The 17,490-nt window shown below is 39.0% G+C and overlaps 1 protein-coding gene and 1 pseudogene across 2 annotated transcripts; one reads left to right on the forward strand and one right to left on the reverse strand.

The window, feature by feature from the left end:
- Positions 1 to 3,442: 3,442 nt before the first annotated feature.
- LOC133995666 (uncharacterized) lies at positions 3,443 to 5,801 on the reverse strand (annotated as a pseudogene).
- Positions 5,545 to 17,341, forward strand: LOC133995039 (NACHT, LRR and PYD domains-containing protein 3-like). Of its 2 annotated transcripts, XM_062434316.1 has the most exons (8): positions 5,545 to 7,848; positions 9,249 to 9,332; positions 10,640 to 10,903; positions 13,799 to 14,055; positions 14,269 to 15,602; positions 15,700 to 15,981; positions 16,089 to 16,262; positions 17,075 to 17,341. In XM_062434316.1, exons 3-8 carry the CDS (start codon positions 10,654 to 10,656, stop codon positions 17,208 to 17,210), a joined length of 2,433 nt encoding a protein of 810 aa, XP_062290300.1. In that variant the 5' UTR covers positions 5,545 to 7,848; positions 9,249 to 9,332; positions 10,640 to 10,653; the 3' UTR covers positions 17,211 to 17,341. The 2 variants fall into 2 exon arrangements, with proteins under 2 accessions (XP_062290300.1, XP_062290299.1); XM_062434315.1 differs by having other exon boundaries at positions 13,799 to 15,602.
- Positions 17,342 to 17,490: the final 149 nt, after the last annotated feature.

Here is a 17,490-nt window from a genome sequence, read left to right on the forward strand (position 1 = left end):
ATAGAGAGGATGAGGAAGGATGGAGGAGAGATAGAGAGGAGGAGGAAGGATGGAGAGAAAGTAGGAGGAGACATAGAGAGGAGGAGGGAAGGATGGAAGAGAGATAGAGAGGAGGGAAGGATGGAGAGAAAGGAGGAGGAGACATAGAGAGGAGGAGGGAAGGATGGAGGAGGGATAGAGAGGAGGGAAGGATGGAAGAGAAAGGAGGAGGAGACATAGAGAGGATGAGGAAGGATGGAGGAGAGATAGAGAGGAGGAGGAAGGATGGAGAGAAAGGAGGAGGAGAGATAGAGAGGAGGAGGAGGAAGGATGGAAGAGAGATAGAGAGGAGAAGGGAAGGATGGAGGAGAGATAGAGAGGAGGGAAGGATGGAGAGAAAGGAGGAGGAGACATAGAGAGGAGGAGGAGGAAGGATGGAAGAGAGATAGAGAGGAGAAGGGGAGGATGGAGGAGAGATAGAGAGGAGGGAAGGATGGAGAGAAAGGAGGAGGAGACATAGAGAGGAGGAGGGAAGGATGGAAGAGAGATAGAGAGGAGGGAAGGATGCAGAGAAAGGAGGAGGAGAGATAGAGAGGAGGAGGGAAGGATGGAGGAGAGATAGAGAGGAGGGAAGGATGGAGAGAAAGGAGGAGGAGAGATAGAGAGGAGGAGGGAAGGATGGAGGAGAGATAGAGAGGAGGGAAGGATGGAGAGAAAGGAGGAGGAGAGATAGAGAGGAGGGAAGGATGGAGAGAAAGGAGGAGGAGAGATAGAGTGGAGGAGGAAGGATGGAAGAGAGATAGAGAGGAGGATGGAAGGATGGAGGAGAGATAGAGAGGAGGATGGAAGGATGGAAGAGAGATAGAGAGGAACTCCCTCCGTCCAGCAGGTGGAGCTCCACGGCTGTTTACTGGAACATTTCTCTCTGTAACGTAAAGGGCTCATAGTACTAGTACTATGTAATGACACATAGTACTGTTGTGTATTTTGGGTTATATCTTGTATTAATTCTTGATATTTGCTTTATTCAGTTTTATGATAGAAGTTATTTGCTGCAGTGATGATGAGGCTGCATCCCAGCAGGGTCATTATAGTTTTGATTTTTATTTAGTTTTTATTTTTATTTAGTTTTTCAGTTTGCTTTTTTAATTCAGTTTGGTTTTGTGAGTTTAACAAGTGATGACTAGTCACTAGACTAAACTAGTTTTAGTTTAGTTTTTATCAGGGGTGATGGTAGGATCTAAATTTTACGGGGTTCATCTCCTGATGAGAATTTGACATTCAACGCCCTGCAAGTGTTAAAAAAATACATTAATAGTTCAGTGTTTCCCACAGGATTTTGAGAGAAAAAACAATTGTAGTGCACTCTGAGAGCAAAATCAAGAGGTTAGCCTATAACTATTTAAAAAAAAAGTTGTCCTTTAAGTATTTATTGGGCTATTTAAACAAAACATATTTCTTTCTACATTGTTTCAAGTTTGCACAAATGGAAATAAAGAAGATCTCTCATTAAAGCTACCCTTACCTTTGTTGCATTTTTACACATTTTTTTGTTTAGGTTAAAATGATGTTAATAAGGTAATGGCTCTAAAATGTTAGAGAGATCCACGAGGCACCGAAATATAACATTATTCCATTCTCATAATATTCAGTGAAGCTAGCAGCGTCAGTAGATCCGGTGTTTCGGTTTAACTGGTGACCGTGTTAAGTGGTGACATTCTTACATTACAAGATACGTTAGGAGGTGAATGAGTCTTCTGAACACAATTTTACTTTAGCGTAACTTAGATAGTAAACACAGATGAGTATGTATTTAAAATGATTAAACTAATTAAGGCTTTTAAGAGAACACCTAGAGAAAAACACCATTTAACCTCTGTAGCTGCTTACTGAGCAACTCTGTAGGCTGCCAAAGTCTATATAGACTAATTAATGGGAAACACCGATTATTTATTTATTTTTAGGGGTGCTGAGATCAAATTTAGGGTCTAAAATTGCCCCTGGTTTTTATTTAGTTTGAGTGTTTCAGGTATTAGTCACGTTTGTTTTTTAACAATTGCGCCAACTTTTATGCAGTGTTAAGGAAGTTTATGTACAGATTCATGGTTCAGTTAAATTAATCAAAAGAAATTAGTTATGATGGCGTTAGCCCACCCTACACTAAGTGACACAAAATACTCCTCATGTCTGTATCTGTTTTAACTCTGTATATATTTATACTGTCTTGTTATTGTATTATCTTGTGTTTAATTTAATTTAGTTTTGTTTTTTGTTGATGTGGACCTGCAGAGGCGTCCATAAATAAAATATTATTATTATTAGGAGGAAAGCCTTGATTAGGATGAAATAATGCTGACACTGAGGCAAGCTTCAAGGATAGTTTGTAGATTTGTGTGAGGAAGGAAACTAAAGTTGAGTGTAGACTTGGATTAATATGTTACTAGTGGTGTTTCAGTTATAGTTGAATACTGTGTTAAGTACACATGGAGCACTGCTGAATTCTGACAGATTAAAGACATTTGAATGTGTTATGACTCAGTGTGCTCAGGTTTCCTTCAGTCCACATCAGCTGTGGCTCCATCTAGTGGTCACTACAGAAAACATCATTATCCAGAGTGGATGTAATATTCTTCAGGATATGTTCATTATGATGCTGTGAGCTGTGTTTTCTTTGAGTCTCTGTCAGACTTGCTGCTCAGAATAAAGTCAAACAGACATTTAATGAACAAAGTTCAGCAGAAGCTTCAACAGACTCAGAAAGCAGCTGATGATCCAGTGAAGACACTCTGAGCAAACTGATTTCATCAAGCTCACATTTTATTCATCATTCACAGAAAATATATGCAATAAATGCAACTCAAAGTGCTTTACAACAAAATTAATTAAATCAATATTGAAGAAAACAAGCTTAAATCAAAGCATACACTATACTTTATATGATAACTGTAGCTACTTATTTAGAGAAAGTCTGAAAGTTGATTATATTATATTTAATTATATTAAGTCAGTTATCCAGAGAATACAATAATAATGACAATGATTTTGATGCTATAAGAACTTCTAGGTTTTCAGACAGTATTACATAACAATATGTGACCTCTGCAGGCTTTTAAATGTTTTTAACATGTTCATTGATCTTGCATGCCAAAATAAATGTGTCTCCTACTTTTTTGTTTTGGATATTTTTAGGTGAAAACATATCAACATTTTCCAGATTGTCCTGCATGTAAAATAAATCCTGAAACTGTTATCTAACATTCAAGGATGAATAGAAGTTAACTAAAGTCACTAATTATTACTGTACAGCCGTGTGATGATTAATCACTAGTACAGTGTGCACCTTGCAGTCCAGGTCAGTGGTTATAATCTGGGCCAACGAACTGTTTGAACCGCTGCTGTAAATCTGCCAAAAAGGGAACCAAACATTTTCTTGGTTTTTTCATCCACTTGATTCTTCATCTCCTCAAGCTTTTTCACTCTCTGTGTCTCCTCTCTCCTTCATCTTCTCAATCAGGAAGTCCAAGTGGACATGAGTGGACAGTGAATTAACATTCAGGGCGATCTGCTCCAGTTTGACCACATGTTGGTAGGACTCATCCAGCAAAACATTCTTCTCTCTGTTGAGCTTTTCTTTTTCCATTTTAAGAAAGAACAACACATCCTCGATGTCCTTATGATCTGCTTCATATTTCTGCTTCAAGTCCTCCAAGGTCTTTTTAACTTTCCTGGTCTTGTTCACGTACCTCATCTTGTCTTTCACATGTTTTGATACAGGACACTTATTGGTACAAACAGTGCAGCTGCCTTTTTTCATGACCTGACAGTGTCCAGGATTCCAAGCCATTGTGCATGGATAGTGACAGTTTTCTTCACAGACATCACAACAGATAGCTCCTTGATAGAAAATAAGCCACCACATCCCACAATCAATATTTTCTTTCTCTTTGTAGACCTCATCAATTTCTATGGTTATCGTCTCCTCACTCCATTTTTGATGTTCCTTTAGAGCTTCTTCAGTCTGTTGGATCTCCATCTGTTTCAGTTCGTTCAGCTCAATACGTTCTTGTAAGTTGTGGATGCAGGCTGTCAGCTGGATACGTGCGTTCAACACTTCAATTGTCATACCCAACTCTTGAGGTGCAGTTCTTTCCATAAAATCTGTAAGCTGGCCCAATCCTTTCAGTGATACATCATATGAGTCTTTAAGGTCCTCTAACTCTTCCTCGATGCGGTTTTCACTCTGGCAATTATCAAACAGGAAGTGAACAGGCTGATTCTTCTTATCTTTGGCACATTTAATGTTTGCAGCTTCAAGAGCTTTCAGAGCATTTTTAGGTTTTTCTTCCATCTGAGTGTGTGATGAGAGCAACAATGTTCTTCTCAATATCTTTTCCAAACAGAGACGTCACTGAATCAAAGATGTACCTCATTTGCTGACTCAGTCGATTCTCACTCGCCTTCAGCACCAGACCCAATGCGTTGATTTTATGAACTCCATCGTCTGAGCTGAACAAGTCAAATAATCTTTGACTAACGATGACATCATTTTCAAACCCTTCTGTGTCTCCGAATCCAGGAGTATCAATGATGGTCAGAGAGTAGGGCAGAGTTTTATCTTCATAACCAAAGATCTCGTACGTGATCACATCTGATGTCTGACTCTCTGTCTGACTTCTCTCCTCTCTGTTTACGATCTCAAACCAGATGTTGTCCTCAAACTTCACTCCCATGGTGTAGTTGACCAGAGCGTTGATCAGAGTACATTTTCCTGCTCCTGTTTCACCTACAAGTAAGATGGTTTTGTTTTTCTCATCCAGGTTTTTCTCTCCAACAGTTTTTCTTGTCAGAGTCCCAAACTTCACTTCCTTTGGTCTGAGCTGGTAGACAGCAGGATATCCTGAAGAGATCAGAGTACTTTTGGAGATGATGTCCTTGTATTTGGATGAGGCGTTACTGATCCTATGGAAACAGGAGAAATCAGCTTAATACATATTTAAACTATGTCTTGACTGTATGCAGCAAGGCTCCTCACTCACACTCATCGCACAGAACATATCACTCCGGTCCCGGCAGAATTACACTGGCTCCCCATCCGTTAAAGAATCCAGTTCCAAATTTTACTAATAACTTTCAAATCGACACATGGTCTGTCACCACTGTACATCTCTGAGCTTCTCACACCCTATTATGCACCAAGATCCTTAAGATCTGAACATCAGTTGTTGTTACAGGTTCCAAGTTTAGTTTATTTGGAACCCCATTAGCTGTTACCCAGGCAACAGCTACTCTTCCTGGGGTCCAGACTTTAGACAAAAGGAGACCATGCTTTTACTGTTGTTGCCCCAATGCTGTGGAACAAACTCCCCCTCAGTATCAGATCAGCCTAGTCGATGCCTAATTTTTAAAAGCTTGTACAGACGGGCATTTTTATAATTTTATATAACTGCTGCTCCTTGTTGTCGTTTTATTTATTGTTGAATGTTTCATCTACTTATGCTTGATTTAAAAAAAAAAGTGTGTTATTCTCTTAATATTGCTTTGTGTGAAGCACCTTGTAACTTTGGTTTTGAAAGGTGTTATAAAAATGAGTTTGTTATTAAAATTATTGTTAACTGTTCATATTCATGTACCATTAATACATTTCACTAATTTAACTTCTTCCCGGGAGTTTTTTGTGCTCTCTTGTCTAACAGGTTCCTGTGGAGGCCTGTCCTACACGAAATATAGAGATAAGTACAGTAACAACAATAATAAAAAAACATAATGATAATAATAGAAGTATGAGAGCTGTTTTGTGTTAATGTTACTCACAATGATGCCATGGTGATGCTCGGTACACAGGGATCCACAAGATGAAGATCAAATTGCTGAATGGTGTCTGAATGGAAAATAAATCAATAGATTAAATCTATAAATCAATAAAATTTTAACCACATTTTCATTCATTCATGTCTTTAAAGAAAGATTCAACAAAAGTACAATCAAATCTCCAACAGACGTGTAACAAGTGCAGTGTTGTGAATGTTGCTGGCTCAGCTACAGATCCCTTGTGTTTCCAGTGCTCTCCTGTTTGTCTCTCTCTTTTTTTGTTTCACATGGTTCTCCTTCCAGCTTCCCTGTCTCCTGTGTCACAAACTGGCTCAACATATGTGACAAGGAGGGGAGACAAGTCAGGATTGAAAGTGCTAAATGAAAAGGTTTTATTATAACTTAAACAATTATATTTACAAAAAGCATGAGGTGTGGAGAGTAGTGGCATCAGTGGTGAATGTAGTGTATAGATGAGTGAGATGTGTGTGCTGCTGTTGAGTGTAAAAGGAAAACGTCAAAAAGAACCAAGAACCAAGAACCTGTAGCGGCGTGGAGCCTAGGAGAGAGAGAGAGAGAGACAATGAGACCAGGCTGGCTTATATCACCTTGGGTAGAGGCCTAGCCAGGTGTGAGCACTTTGCCCTAACGACCCTCCCTAACTGCCAACTCCTGCAGGAAGTAATCAGCTGCATGATGCTAGCAGAAAGGGAGGGGTCGTAACACCCCCCTCCATAAGAACGAGGTTCCACTTCGTGTTATACATCAAATAAGTGTCAATATGTCCCAATCTGTCATAGTTAATACATTACCAATAGCTGATGGGCAGTACTGCACTCCCTCCAGGCTGTATCCTCCAGCACATCCCTCCATCCTCACCAACCCAGCAGCCTTGGTACCAAAGGAGCAATTTAAGGGAATGAATGAGCCGATAGATGAGCAGAGGAGAGCATGGAAATGAGAGACAGCATGAATAAATAGACTAAGGGTCCACAGGTGCCCGAGACAGGGCATCTGCAATTACATTGTCAGTCCCCTTAATGTGTCGGATGTCTAGGTTATATGGCTGCAGGAACAGCGCCCACCTCATTAGCCTCTGATTTATGGGTTATGGTCAGTGAAAACAGTCAGTGGAGATAACCCTGAATCTTCATAGACATCAAAATGTTGCAGAGCCCAAACAAGTGCCAAAGCCTCCTTCTCAATCACTGAATAGTTGTATTGATGCTTGTTAAATTTTCTTGAAAAGAAGCTCACGGGACAATCTACACCCTCCGCGCCACCCCGTCAAACGGCAACATCGCGCGCCCCCCCAGTGTCACTGCTACTAACCACCTTCTGATTTGCTGTTGTGATTTGCACTTCAGGGCCACCGTAGTTTAACGTAACCGCTGTGAAACAATCTGAAAATAATGTTTTATTGATCAGATTAACCGGCTTTCTGACTGTCATCGCTCCCTCTCTTCATTCACTCTCTAGCTCGCTCGACCACAGCTAACACAACAGCGTCAGTAGATCCGGTGTTTCGGTTTAACTGGTGACCGTGTTAAGTGGTGACATTCTTACATTACAAGATACGTTAGGAGGTGAATGAGTCTTCTGAACACAATTTAACTTTAGCGTAGCTTAGATAGTAAACACAGATGAGTATGTATTTAAAAATGATTAAACTAATTAAGGCTTTTAAGAGAACACCTAGAGAAAAACACCATTTAACCTCTGTAGCTGCTTACTGAGCAACTCTGTAGGCTGCCAAAGTCTATATAGACTAATTAATGGGAAACACTGATTATTTATTTATTTTTAGGGGTGCTGAGATCAAGTTTAGGGTCTAAAATTGCCCCTGGTTTTTATTTAGTTTGAGTGTTTCAGGTAGTGAAAAAAATACTCCTCTGTTAAATCAGATGAAGAAGTTGGGGGTGTCGGTCTGTTCCTTTCTGATGAGTGCTGATGTTATGCTGCCCTCTGCTGGACATGTGGAGGAAACAGAACAAGACAACTTGTGTAATTGCCTACAAAAAGTGCAGATGCCCCCTGCTGACCATTTGAGAGAATGCAGCTGTAAGTCACTATTTATAAAGCGCCAAATCTCAACCAAAGTTATTTTAAGGCACTTTTTACATACAGCAGGTCTAGACCATACTCTTCAAATTGATTTAAAGAGACCCAACATTCCCCCACAAGCAGCAGTTGGCAATAGCAGCAAGGAAAAACTCTTGAGGGACAGAGAGAGAGAGAGAGAGAGAGAGAGAGAGAGAGAGAGAGAGAGAGAGAGAGAGAGAGAGAGAGACAGAGAGAGAGAGAGAGAGAGACAGAGAGAGAAAGAGAGAGAGAGACAGAGAGAGAGAGAGCGAGAGAGCGAGAGAGAGAGAGAGAGAGAGAGAGAAGGAGAGAGACAGAGAGAGAGAGGGAGACAGAGAGAGAGAGAGAGAGAGAGAGAGAGAGAGAGACACCAGTTGCTGTTACTGCAACTGGGTGTTGACTCCCTGTAGGACTACAACATAAACCATGTGCCTTAACATTGTTTTAGTTTCACTTGTTTACATATGACGCTGTTACAACAAGCATTGCTGCTGTTTGCACCTTTTTATATCGCACATTAAACTTTATTGCCCTTATAGATTATTAATGTTTTATTTATGACTGAAATTGTTTTTTAAGTATCCTAAATGTTTTTATGGCTTAGGGAGTGATGTCTATATTTCGTTAGCTATTGTTGTCTGACCCTAAATATAATGACTCACGGCTCACATCCATTTTGTTCAGGTACGACGTGATATACTTTATATATATTTATATATTTATACACAGACTTTGTTGTAATATACAGTCACAGGCCACTTTATTAGGAACACCTGTGGAATCTAATGCAATCCAATAATAACAGCTCTGCTATAAATTCTACATTTATGAAGTTTATACATTTTCAGTGTTTGTTGACATTGCCATGAAGGTGATAATTCTACTTTATGTTTATTATTGAGGTCATAGTGGGTGATGGTGGTGTATTAGGATGCATTATATTGACTGGTGTTCCTAATATTTTGTCCACTCCATTAACATACATGAAAGGGGCAAAATATTAGGAACACCAGTGAATATAATGCACCCTAATACACCACCACCTCTTAGTATGACCTCATTAATAAACATAGAGTAGAATTATCACCTTTCTGACAATGTTAACAAATGTATAAACTTCATAAATGTAGAATTTATAACAGAGCTGTTGTATTACATTGAATTAGATTGCACAGGTGTTCCTAATAAAGTGGCCTGTGACTGTATATTATCCCCACAGGGAACTTTGTCTGGGACTCAAATGCTGCACCTCCACGGCCTTTGTCGGCTGTGTTGCATCATTGCCTGTAATGGCCCACTTCAGTATGCTGTATGAGTTATATAAGACACGCACTTCCTCATCAGTTGTACTTTAACACAGCTCCTTATCATTCTTACAGAGCAGGAAGCGGGAGTGACAGTCTGAACAATAATTCAGATTCGAGAATCAACAGAAATGACTTCACAACGATCAGGATGAACAGGTGAGAAGCAGAACAGTGTTTGGTTTATCAGATTGTGTTTGTTGTTGTTGTTTTGTTGGAATAAGAAAATCAGACATTATTTTAAATGTGTCTTTAAACAACACGTCCGGGACAGCCAGCATATCTAGCGATTTATGACTCGTGAAGTTCTCAGCAAAAAATAGACAATCATCTGTTGATAGGAGAAAAGGCTCTCTTTAAATGTTGTATGTTAGTTTATTTTATTTAGTTTGGTAATAAAATCTTTTTTTCAGTCAATCTTTCAAATGTCAAACAGAAACTGATTGTGTAGATCACTAAAATTAATCTCAGACTCTTTTTTTCTCCCTAACTCGCTCGAGTCCGTCCTTCCCCGTTCTCATTTCAAGCTCTGGATCTCTCCTCCTCTCTGACTTTTCTCCTCATGTCTGTACATGTTTCAGACTCAATTGTTTCTCTCAGTTAGAACGTGTTGTGTGCAGCTTTTATAAAAGCTAATGAACATTAAAATTAAAGCAGGTAGAAAACTGGTTAATGGCTGCCGTGTGTTTAATGGCCTTACATTGCTCTACATTAATGTCGCCTGCCGCCTCCACTTCACCTCATCTTTTATTTTCCTTTTTTTATTTTCTTTTGGGCTCATCTGACTTTTGCTGACTGGTCATTGTGACAGAGTACTGGAGGAGGGTGGGGGTGAAAGGGCCTGATTACATTTATGATCTTATGTGTGGTGTGAAAGGCCAAACCATTTATGTGTGGATGGGAAGTAAAAATATCTTCAACCACTATGTCAAGGAAAATTAGGAAGAAAAAAACTAACAAGCTATTTATGTGACTCAATTACTATTTATTTATGAATAGGCCTATTTTAACAAATTATTCCAGCAGGTGATTTAAGGATTAGAGAGCCCAGTTCTGCCCCCCAACATATTACATTGTGAAATACAGAATAGTTTTATCTCTTCCTGTACAAACTGTTCAAATGAATTATGAGGAAGAAGAACACGTGACTCTTTTTCGAACCGAAACTTGTGACGATGTGTCTGAAACTGAACCTGCCTGTTTTAAATTGTTGATTAAATAAACAATACATAGGCTTTGAATTATAACAGTTGAATACATAATAGCAAGCTAAATAAAATCTACTAACATGCAACATTAAGTAGATCATATTGAATATAGACATGAAGACATAGATAAGCAGTCTAGGGTTAGTGCCTCCTCTTTATCTATTGAATTGAATCTTGATTGTGAATCATGACATGAGAGAGACACTCAAAGATTCACACTTAGTCCGTGGAGTTAAACATTTCCTCTCATTTCAACAGGTGTTTGAAGGACGATGGCTGTTAGAAAGAAGCTGTTAAACACACTGGAAGATCTGACAGATGAAGAATTCACTAAGTTTAAGTGGTACCTACGCAGTGACATCCCAACCAGTCATCTGGAGAAAGCAGACAGACCAAACACTGTAGATAAGATATTACAGAAGTACAAACAACAGTCTGTGGAGGTAGTGAAGAAAACCTTAAAGGAGATCAGCAGGAACGATCTAGTGGAGGAATTGTCGAACATCAGCACAGGATCACACGGTAAGCTGCAGGACAGAAACATGAAACTGGGACATGATGTGATCACACAAGTCTTGAAGAATGTTTATTATAATGAAGCAGTATATACTAAACATGTATGTGGAGTTAAAGCTGAATAATATTATTTGTAATGTTTTCTGAGACTATCCTGCATCCACTCAGGCTGTGTGTGAGTTAGTTTTATTCAGATAATCAACCATTTAAAATGTAACACTGCTCCTCCAAGAGAACCCAAGTGTACTACGAGTATACTTATTTTATACTAAAACTGAGGCAGTATACTTGAAGTTGACTTTTTATTTACTATATTTTATATAATTAAGAATAGTATAGTGAAGTATACTTGGCTTATACTGAAAAGTATAAAGAAAAGTCTAAGACTAAGTACATTAATACTAAGACTCACACTTATACTTTAATACTAAAGCTTCTACTTGTACTTTAGTTACTTTTTACTTCTTTCTGCCACAAAGTACTAATACATAGTTTATCTGGATCCAAGTACAGAATAAAGTCAAGTCATTGACTCGTGCTTACATTTAATTTAGCAGAATAAAACATTAGCTTTGAGGTATTACCCCTGTTATAAAGTTATATGTTCAACATCATAAAGTATATAACTAGTACAATGGCAGTATATAGAAGAGTGGACTTGTGCTATACTTTAAGTATACTGCAATAAACCAACATGTGGACTAGAAGTATAAACCTAGTACACTAGTAGTATATAGAGGAGTGTACTTGTTGTATACTTGAAAGTGTACTTTTGTAAATTTAAAAATGTTCCAATTTAGTCTGAAGAGGTATTAAATTAGTGAACTTTCTAGTACACTACAAGTACATGGTCCGTAGTATACTTGCTATACTTATACTTACACTCAAGCATACTTAATAAAATGAACTTCAAGTATACTACTTTTTGCTAAGGGTAAGCGGGATGAACTGAAACATCTAAAAGGTAATGAATTACTGGAATATTTCCTGAGTTAACAGGAAGTGTTTTCAGAAAATGGAGTTGCCTGAGTTGCTGAGAAGTTAGAAGCACTCAGGTGCCTCTAATTTAACTTTGTGTTCAGTTTAAATGCTCTCACAGTACAGGTTACTGGTCCCATTTCCTGTATTTCTACATATATTTAGGGACTACGGTGATACAAAATCCAGGAAATAATTAAGTTGGTCATAATGATGTAAAACTGCTATAGTACTAAATATATATTTCTTATACATATATATTTCTTATATATGTATAAGAAAAAGTTCTTATTTTACTCTACTCTAGTCTTACTTTGTGTAGTTTTTAATAGAGGGGCCGATAGCCAGTACTTGAGAGAATTATTTTATTTTACATTATTTATATATAATATAATATAATATAATATAATATAATAAATATTACTGCTGTACATTGTACGGAGGAATAAAATGAAAAGCAGAGTTTAGAGGTGCTGATTCAGTGTGTTGATCAGAAGTATATCAGACACTAGTTGCTGTGATGTTTCAGTATTTACAGAACAAACTAGTTTGATGTGTCAGTTAGGGTTTTTATTGTTCAAATCTCTCTGAAAGTGATTCCAACAATATCGTTCTCCTCTATCGTTATCATTATAGTTGTGGTGTGGATTCCTCCATCCAGTGGAATTAGAACGACATTTAAAAATATACATTTATAGTTATCGTTCTCAGTGTGGACGGCCCTTGAGTCATTAGGTAAAGACGTACCTGAGACACAGAAATATTAATGTTTATAAATGATGTATATTTATAAAGTCCTAATTAAAATATCAAAGGCATGAGGTGAATAAGCAATACAATACAGCCTAGGTCAGGTCATTCTACCAGACTACTGTAGGAGAGAAAAGAGGGGGGCAGCAGGCCAACACACCAACACACCCAACAACAAACCTGCACTACACACACAATATCTAAATTATCCACGATGGAATACCATGCAGTGTCTGTTTTAGGTATTTAAACCACTACAGAGTGTAACCCAGTGCAGTCCCACTACAGGAAGGAGGCAGTGTGTCAGCTTGGGCCTTGTACAGAGTAAAGCTGTTAATACAGGAAAGCAACTGTCATCACATGAAATCTCCATCCAAAAACTAGCCCACAATAAAGGGTCTAGCACCTAAACCCTGCCTACCCTACTAAAAGTAAACCTCAAATGCCAGTATAATGACCATAGGACCCAACGAGCACAAAAGGAGAATGTTTGTCAGTAAGTCTATGCCTTCAGTACTGCATTGTGGGTGGAGTGTTGCCACTTTTATTCTACTCATTCAACTCAAATAAATAATTAAAAACAATATCATTAGAACAATTAACAGTTGCTTAACAGTCTGATAAGAACAAATAATAATGACAGAAACCATCTTTGGGAAAAATGTATTTGACATGTTTTAGTTTGGCAAACATGTAGGGGTCGGGACTTAAATACTGCAGTCAACCACTAGAGGGCAATTGAGATGTTTTGGCTTGAGGTTTTGGGGAAAAAAGTCCACTAAACACAGGAGACCCTGATTCCTGTGTTTTGTTTCTACTCAACAATTTTAAATATTCATATATTACATCTAACTACTTTGTGTTTCTTTGTCCAGAGATGACACATCTGACATGAGTATGCAGTCTGTCCTGTTAAATAAAACGTTGGACTTTTACCAGTGTTACATAACCTTATCTTTTAAAGAACTGACGGGAATGTTGAAGATTTCATGTATGAAAGAGTTCATGACTACAGAGATAATGGCCTTTCAGTCTATTTAAAAGGATCATTAGCGTGAGAGAACAAAAGTTAAACTGAGTTATTCGTTATTTTAAATTTATTTTATCTATTCAAGGCTCCTCAGTAGAACGGCTTAAAGTTTTGTTTTGTGTATTTTCCGATGTTCTACACAGGAGAACCACCACCAAAGCTTCAACATATCACATCGTACCAAGAAAAGCTCCAATCTAACCTCAATGACCGGTTTAAATGCATACATGAGGGATGGACAACAAAGGATGAGAAGCTTCTGGATATCTACAAAGAGCTGAACATCACAGCTGGAGGAGACGCTAACATCACCAGGCAGCTCAGACAGATCCAAACAGCATCAGGACAGTCTGAAGAGCCTCACATCAGCAATATCTTCACACACCCCTCTGGAAAGAATGTAAGAACAGTGTTGACCAATGGGGTTTCAGGGATTGGCAAAACATTTCTTGTGCACAAATTTGTGTTGGACTGGACTGAAAAAAGAACCAATCAGGATGTGCATCTTATATTCCCCTTTACGTTCAGCAGTCTGAATTTACACAGTGAGGAAGTTTTTAGTCTTGCAAAACTTATTCACACATGTATCCCTGAAACTGTGTTCATGAAACAGGAAGTTCTTCAACACATCTTCACAACACTACAGACATCAGGAAACACAAACTTTGACAAGAGTGAATATAAACTTCTGTTTGTGTTGGATGGACTGGATGAGAGCCGCCTTCAACTAGACTTCAGCATCAATGAAAAGTTAACTGATGTGACAAAGTCCACCTCAGTGAATGTGCTGCTGACAAACCTCATCAACGGCACCCTGCTTCCTTCTGCTCGCCTCTGGATAACCACACAACCTGCAACAGCCAATCAGATCCATTCTGAGTGTGTCGGCATGGTGACGACAGAGATCAGAGGGTTCACTGACCCACAGAAGGAGGAGTACTTCAGGAAGAGGTTCAGAGATGAGGAGCAGGCCAGAACTATCATCTCCCACATCAAGACATCACGAAGCCTCCACATCATGTGCCACATCCCAGTCTTCTGCTGGATCACTGCTACAGTTCTGGAGGATGTGTTGAAAAGCAGAGAGGGAGGAAAGCTGCCCAAGACCCTGACTGAGATGTACATCCACTTCCTGGTGCTTCAGATCAAACACGTGAAAGATGAGTATGGCAGAAAAAGAAGCATTCAGTACATTAAGACTCTTAAAAAACTGGCTTTTAAGCAGCTGGATGAAGACAGCCTGATCTTCTCTGAGGAAGACCTGAAAGATGGCAACAATAAGTCCAATGAAGTCTTTCTGTATTCAGACGTTTTCTCACAGCTCTTTAAAGAGGAGCATCAGATGAAGAAGGACAGGAACAAGGTGTTTAGCTTTGTCCATCTGAGCATAGTGGAGTTTCTGGCAGCTCTGTATGTGGTCCTGTCATCTATCAATAGCAACAAAAACAGTTCTTCCCAAAGTCAAATGATGGTTTGCAGCCAAACACCTCCACCAGAGATCAACAATATCATTGACAAGGCTGTAGAGAGTCCAAATGGACACCTGGATTTGTTCCTCCGCTTCCTCCTGGGTCTTTCACTGCAGACCAATCAGACTCTCCTACAAGATCTACTGACACAGACAGGAAGTAGCTCACAGACCAATCAGCTGATAGTAAACTATGTGAAGAAGAAGATCAGGGAGAATCCATCTCCAGACAGAAGCATCAATCTGTTCCTCTGTCTGAATGAACTGAATGATCGTTCTCTAGAGGAGGAGATCCAACAGTCCCTGAGATCAGGAAGTCTCTCCACAGATAAACTGTCTCCTGCTCAGTGGTCAGCTCTGGTCTTCATCTTACTGTCATCAGGAAAAGATCTGGATGAGTTTGACTTGAAGAAATACTCTGCTTCAGAGGAGGCTCTTCTGGGGCTGCTGCCAGTGGTCAAAGCTTCAAAGAAAGCTCTGTAAGGGGATTTAAACTTATATTATGAGAAAAACATATATGGCAAACAAAATAAAATGGTGTTAACTTTCCATATCTTGTCACCACCTTTTCTCCAGGTTGACTGACTGTAACCTCTCAGAGAGAAGCTGTGCAGATCTGTCCTCAGTTCTCAGCTCCCAGTCCTCTAGTCTGAGAGATCTGGACCTGAGGAACAACAACCTGCCGGATTCAGGAGTGAAACTGCTGTGTTCTGCACTGGAGAGTCCACACTGTACACTGGAAACTCTCCTACTGTCATCAGAAAAAGATCAGGATGTGTTTGACCTGAAGAAATACTCTGCTTCAGAGGCGGTTCTTCTGAGGCTGCTGCCAATGGTCAAAGACTCCAAAAAAGCTCTGTAAGTACTCAGATAGTTTGCTTTATTTATTATTATTCAGATACTCTGCAGTCTTTCTTTAGATTTAAAGAAGTAACCTATTACTACTTTTTATTTTGTATTTCCAGACTGACTGACTGTAAGCTCTCAGAGAGAAGCTGTGCAGCTCTGTCCTCAGTTCTCAGCTCCCAGTCCTCCAGTCTGAGAGATCTGGACCTGAGTAACAACAACCTGCAGGATTCAGGAGTGAAGCAGCTTTCTGCTGGACTGGAGAGTCAACACTGTACACTGGAAGCTCTCAGGTCAGATCAAATCACAGTTTGTCTTTGAGATATTTTTCTAAAGTATACGGTTCAGCCTCCCTAATGTTTGGATTTCTGATTCACAGACATTTTCCACCAGGGTTTTATTATTCACAGGAAAGAACATGTTTGAATTTTCCAGTTTATCTCTCTTTGATTCAGCTTTGTATACTTTATAGCACACATATATGATCACTGAGACAGAGAAAGCAATCTTTACTTTGATATCATGGGATTTAGATCATTAGATGTGTGTTTATCATTGATTCTGTCATGTTTTATTGTCATGTCTCCAATAGGTTTATAATGTAGCAGAATTATGAATCCTAATTTGCTTAAAACTCGTTATCAGGGGCACCACTTCGTCAGACGAAGAAAATTTGATTGGATTTTTGATTAACCAATAAATCTTTTTATTTAATAAATCAATACATTTCAGTCAAATATCTAAAGTTATGAATTCTAGGCGTCAGGGAACCAAGAATGTGTTCACACTAGAAATAAAATGCACACACACACAATTGTCAATACTACTCACAGGTTATTTATTGACTAAACAAGGATAATAAGCACTCAATGCAATAATAGGGATTATAAAGTGGAAATATTCATAAAGAAAGGATAATGACAACATTTCTAATGTCACAGCAGTGATAAATGAGATGGTCAAAATGTCTAAATGGTATTTAGATTACTATATTAACCTATTGGGGATAAAAATGGAAATGTGGACTCTGGACCTTAGTCAGCAGTAAGCTCTTGTACTTCACCAGCCTGATCACAATAAAGATGGTTTTGGCCTACTTTTTCAGACGAAGGCCTGTCAGCGGGAAGCGGGTTGGGATGGAGCGAAGTCAGACAAGATGCGATTCTCGGCGAACTCCGCTGGACCCGATCGGTTCTGATAGCTGCAGGTTCCTGTTCAGCCAGTCGTTACACGGCCGCTGATTCAGGGGGGGTCGTCTCTCCAAGGCGCAGGCTCCAAGGATGCAGGCTCAATTAGTTATTATCTTAATAACTTCGGATCGGCTGGCCAGGCGAAGTCAAATCTAGTCAAACTTAACTAATTTGATCTTGAATTCGGCTTGAATTATCAAGAGAAAAAGATCTTCCTTTAAAGACCTGATGAATCTTTGAATTGCTATAATGAGTTTATCAGGACTAGTAACTCGTAAAACTTGGTTAGAGCAAAATTCAAAATGAGATAAAAGTAAAAGTCGACTTAGAA

This window comes from Scomber scombrus, chromosome 15 (genome assembly GCF_963691925.1).
Source record: "Scomber scombrus chromosome 15, fScoSco1.1, whole genome shotgun sequence".
Classification (NCBI taxonomy): Eukaryota; Metazoa; Chordata; class Actinopteri; order Scombriformes; family Scombridae; genus Scomber; species Scomber scombrus.

What these genes read in the sequence shown, in the direction of transcription:
- LOC133995039 (XM_062434315.1), top strand. Translation starts at nt 10,654, where the DNA reads ATGGCTGTTAGAAAGAAGCTGTTAAACACACTGGAAGATCTGACAGAT. An exon ending in AAAGCTTCAAAGAAAGCTCT is followed by an intron (nt 15,603 to 15,699) that starts GTAAGGGGATTT and finishes CCTTTTCTCCAG; the next exon opens with GTTGACTGACTGTAACCTCT. An exon ending in AAAGACTCCAAAAAAGCTCT is followed by an intron (nt 15,982 to 16,088) that starts GTAAGTACTCAG and finishes TTGTATTTCCAG; the next exon opens with ACTGACTGACTGTAAGCTCT.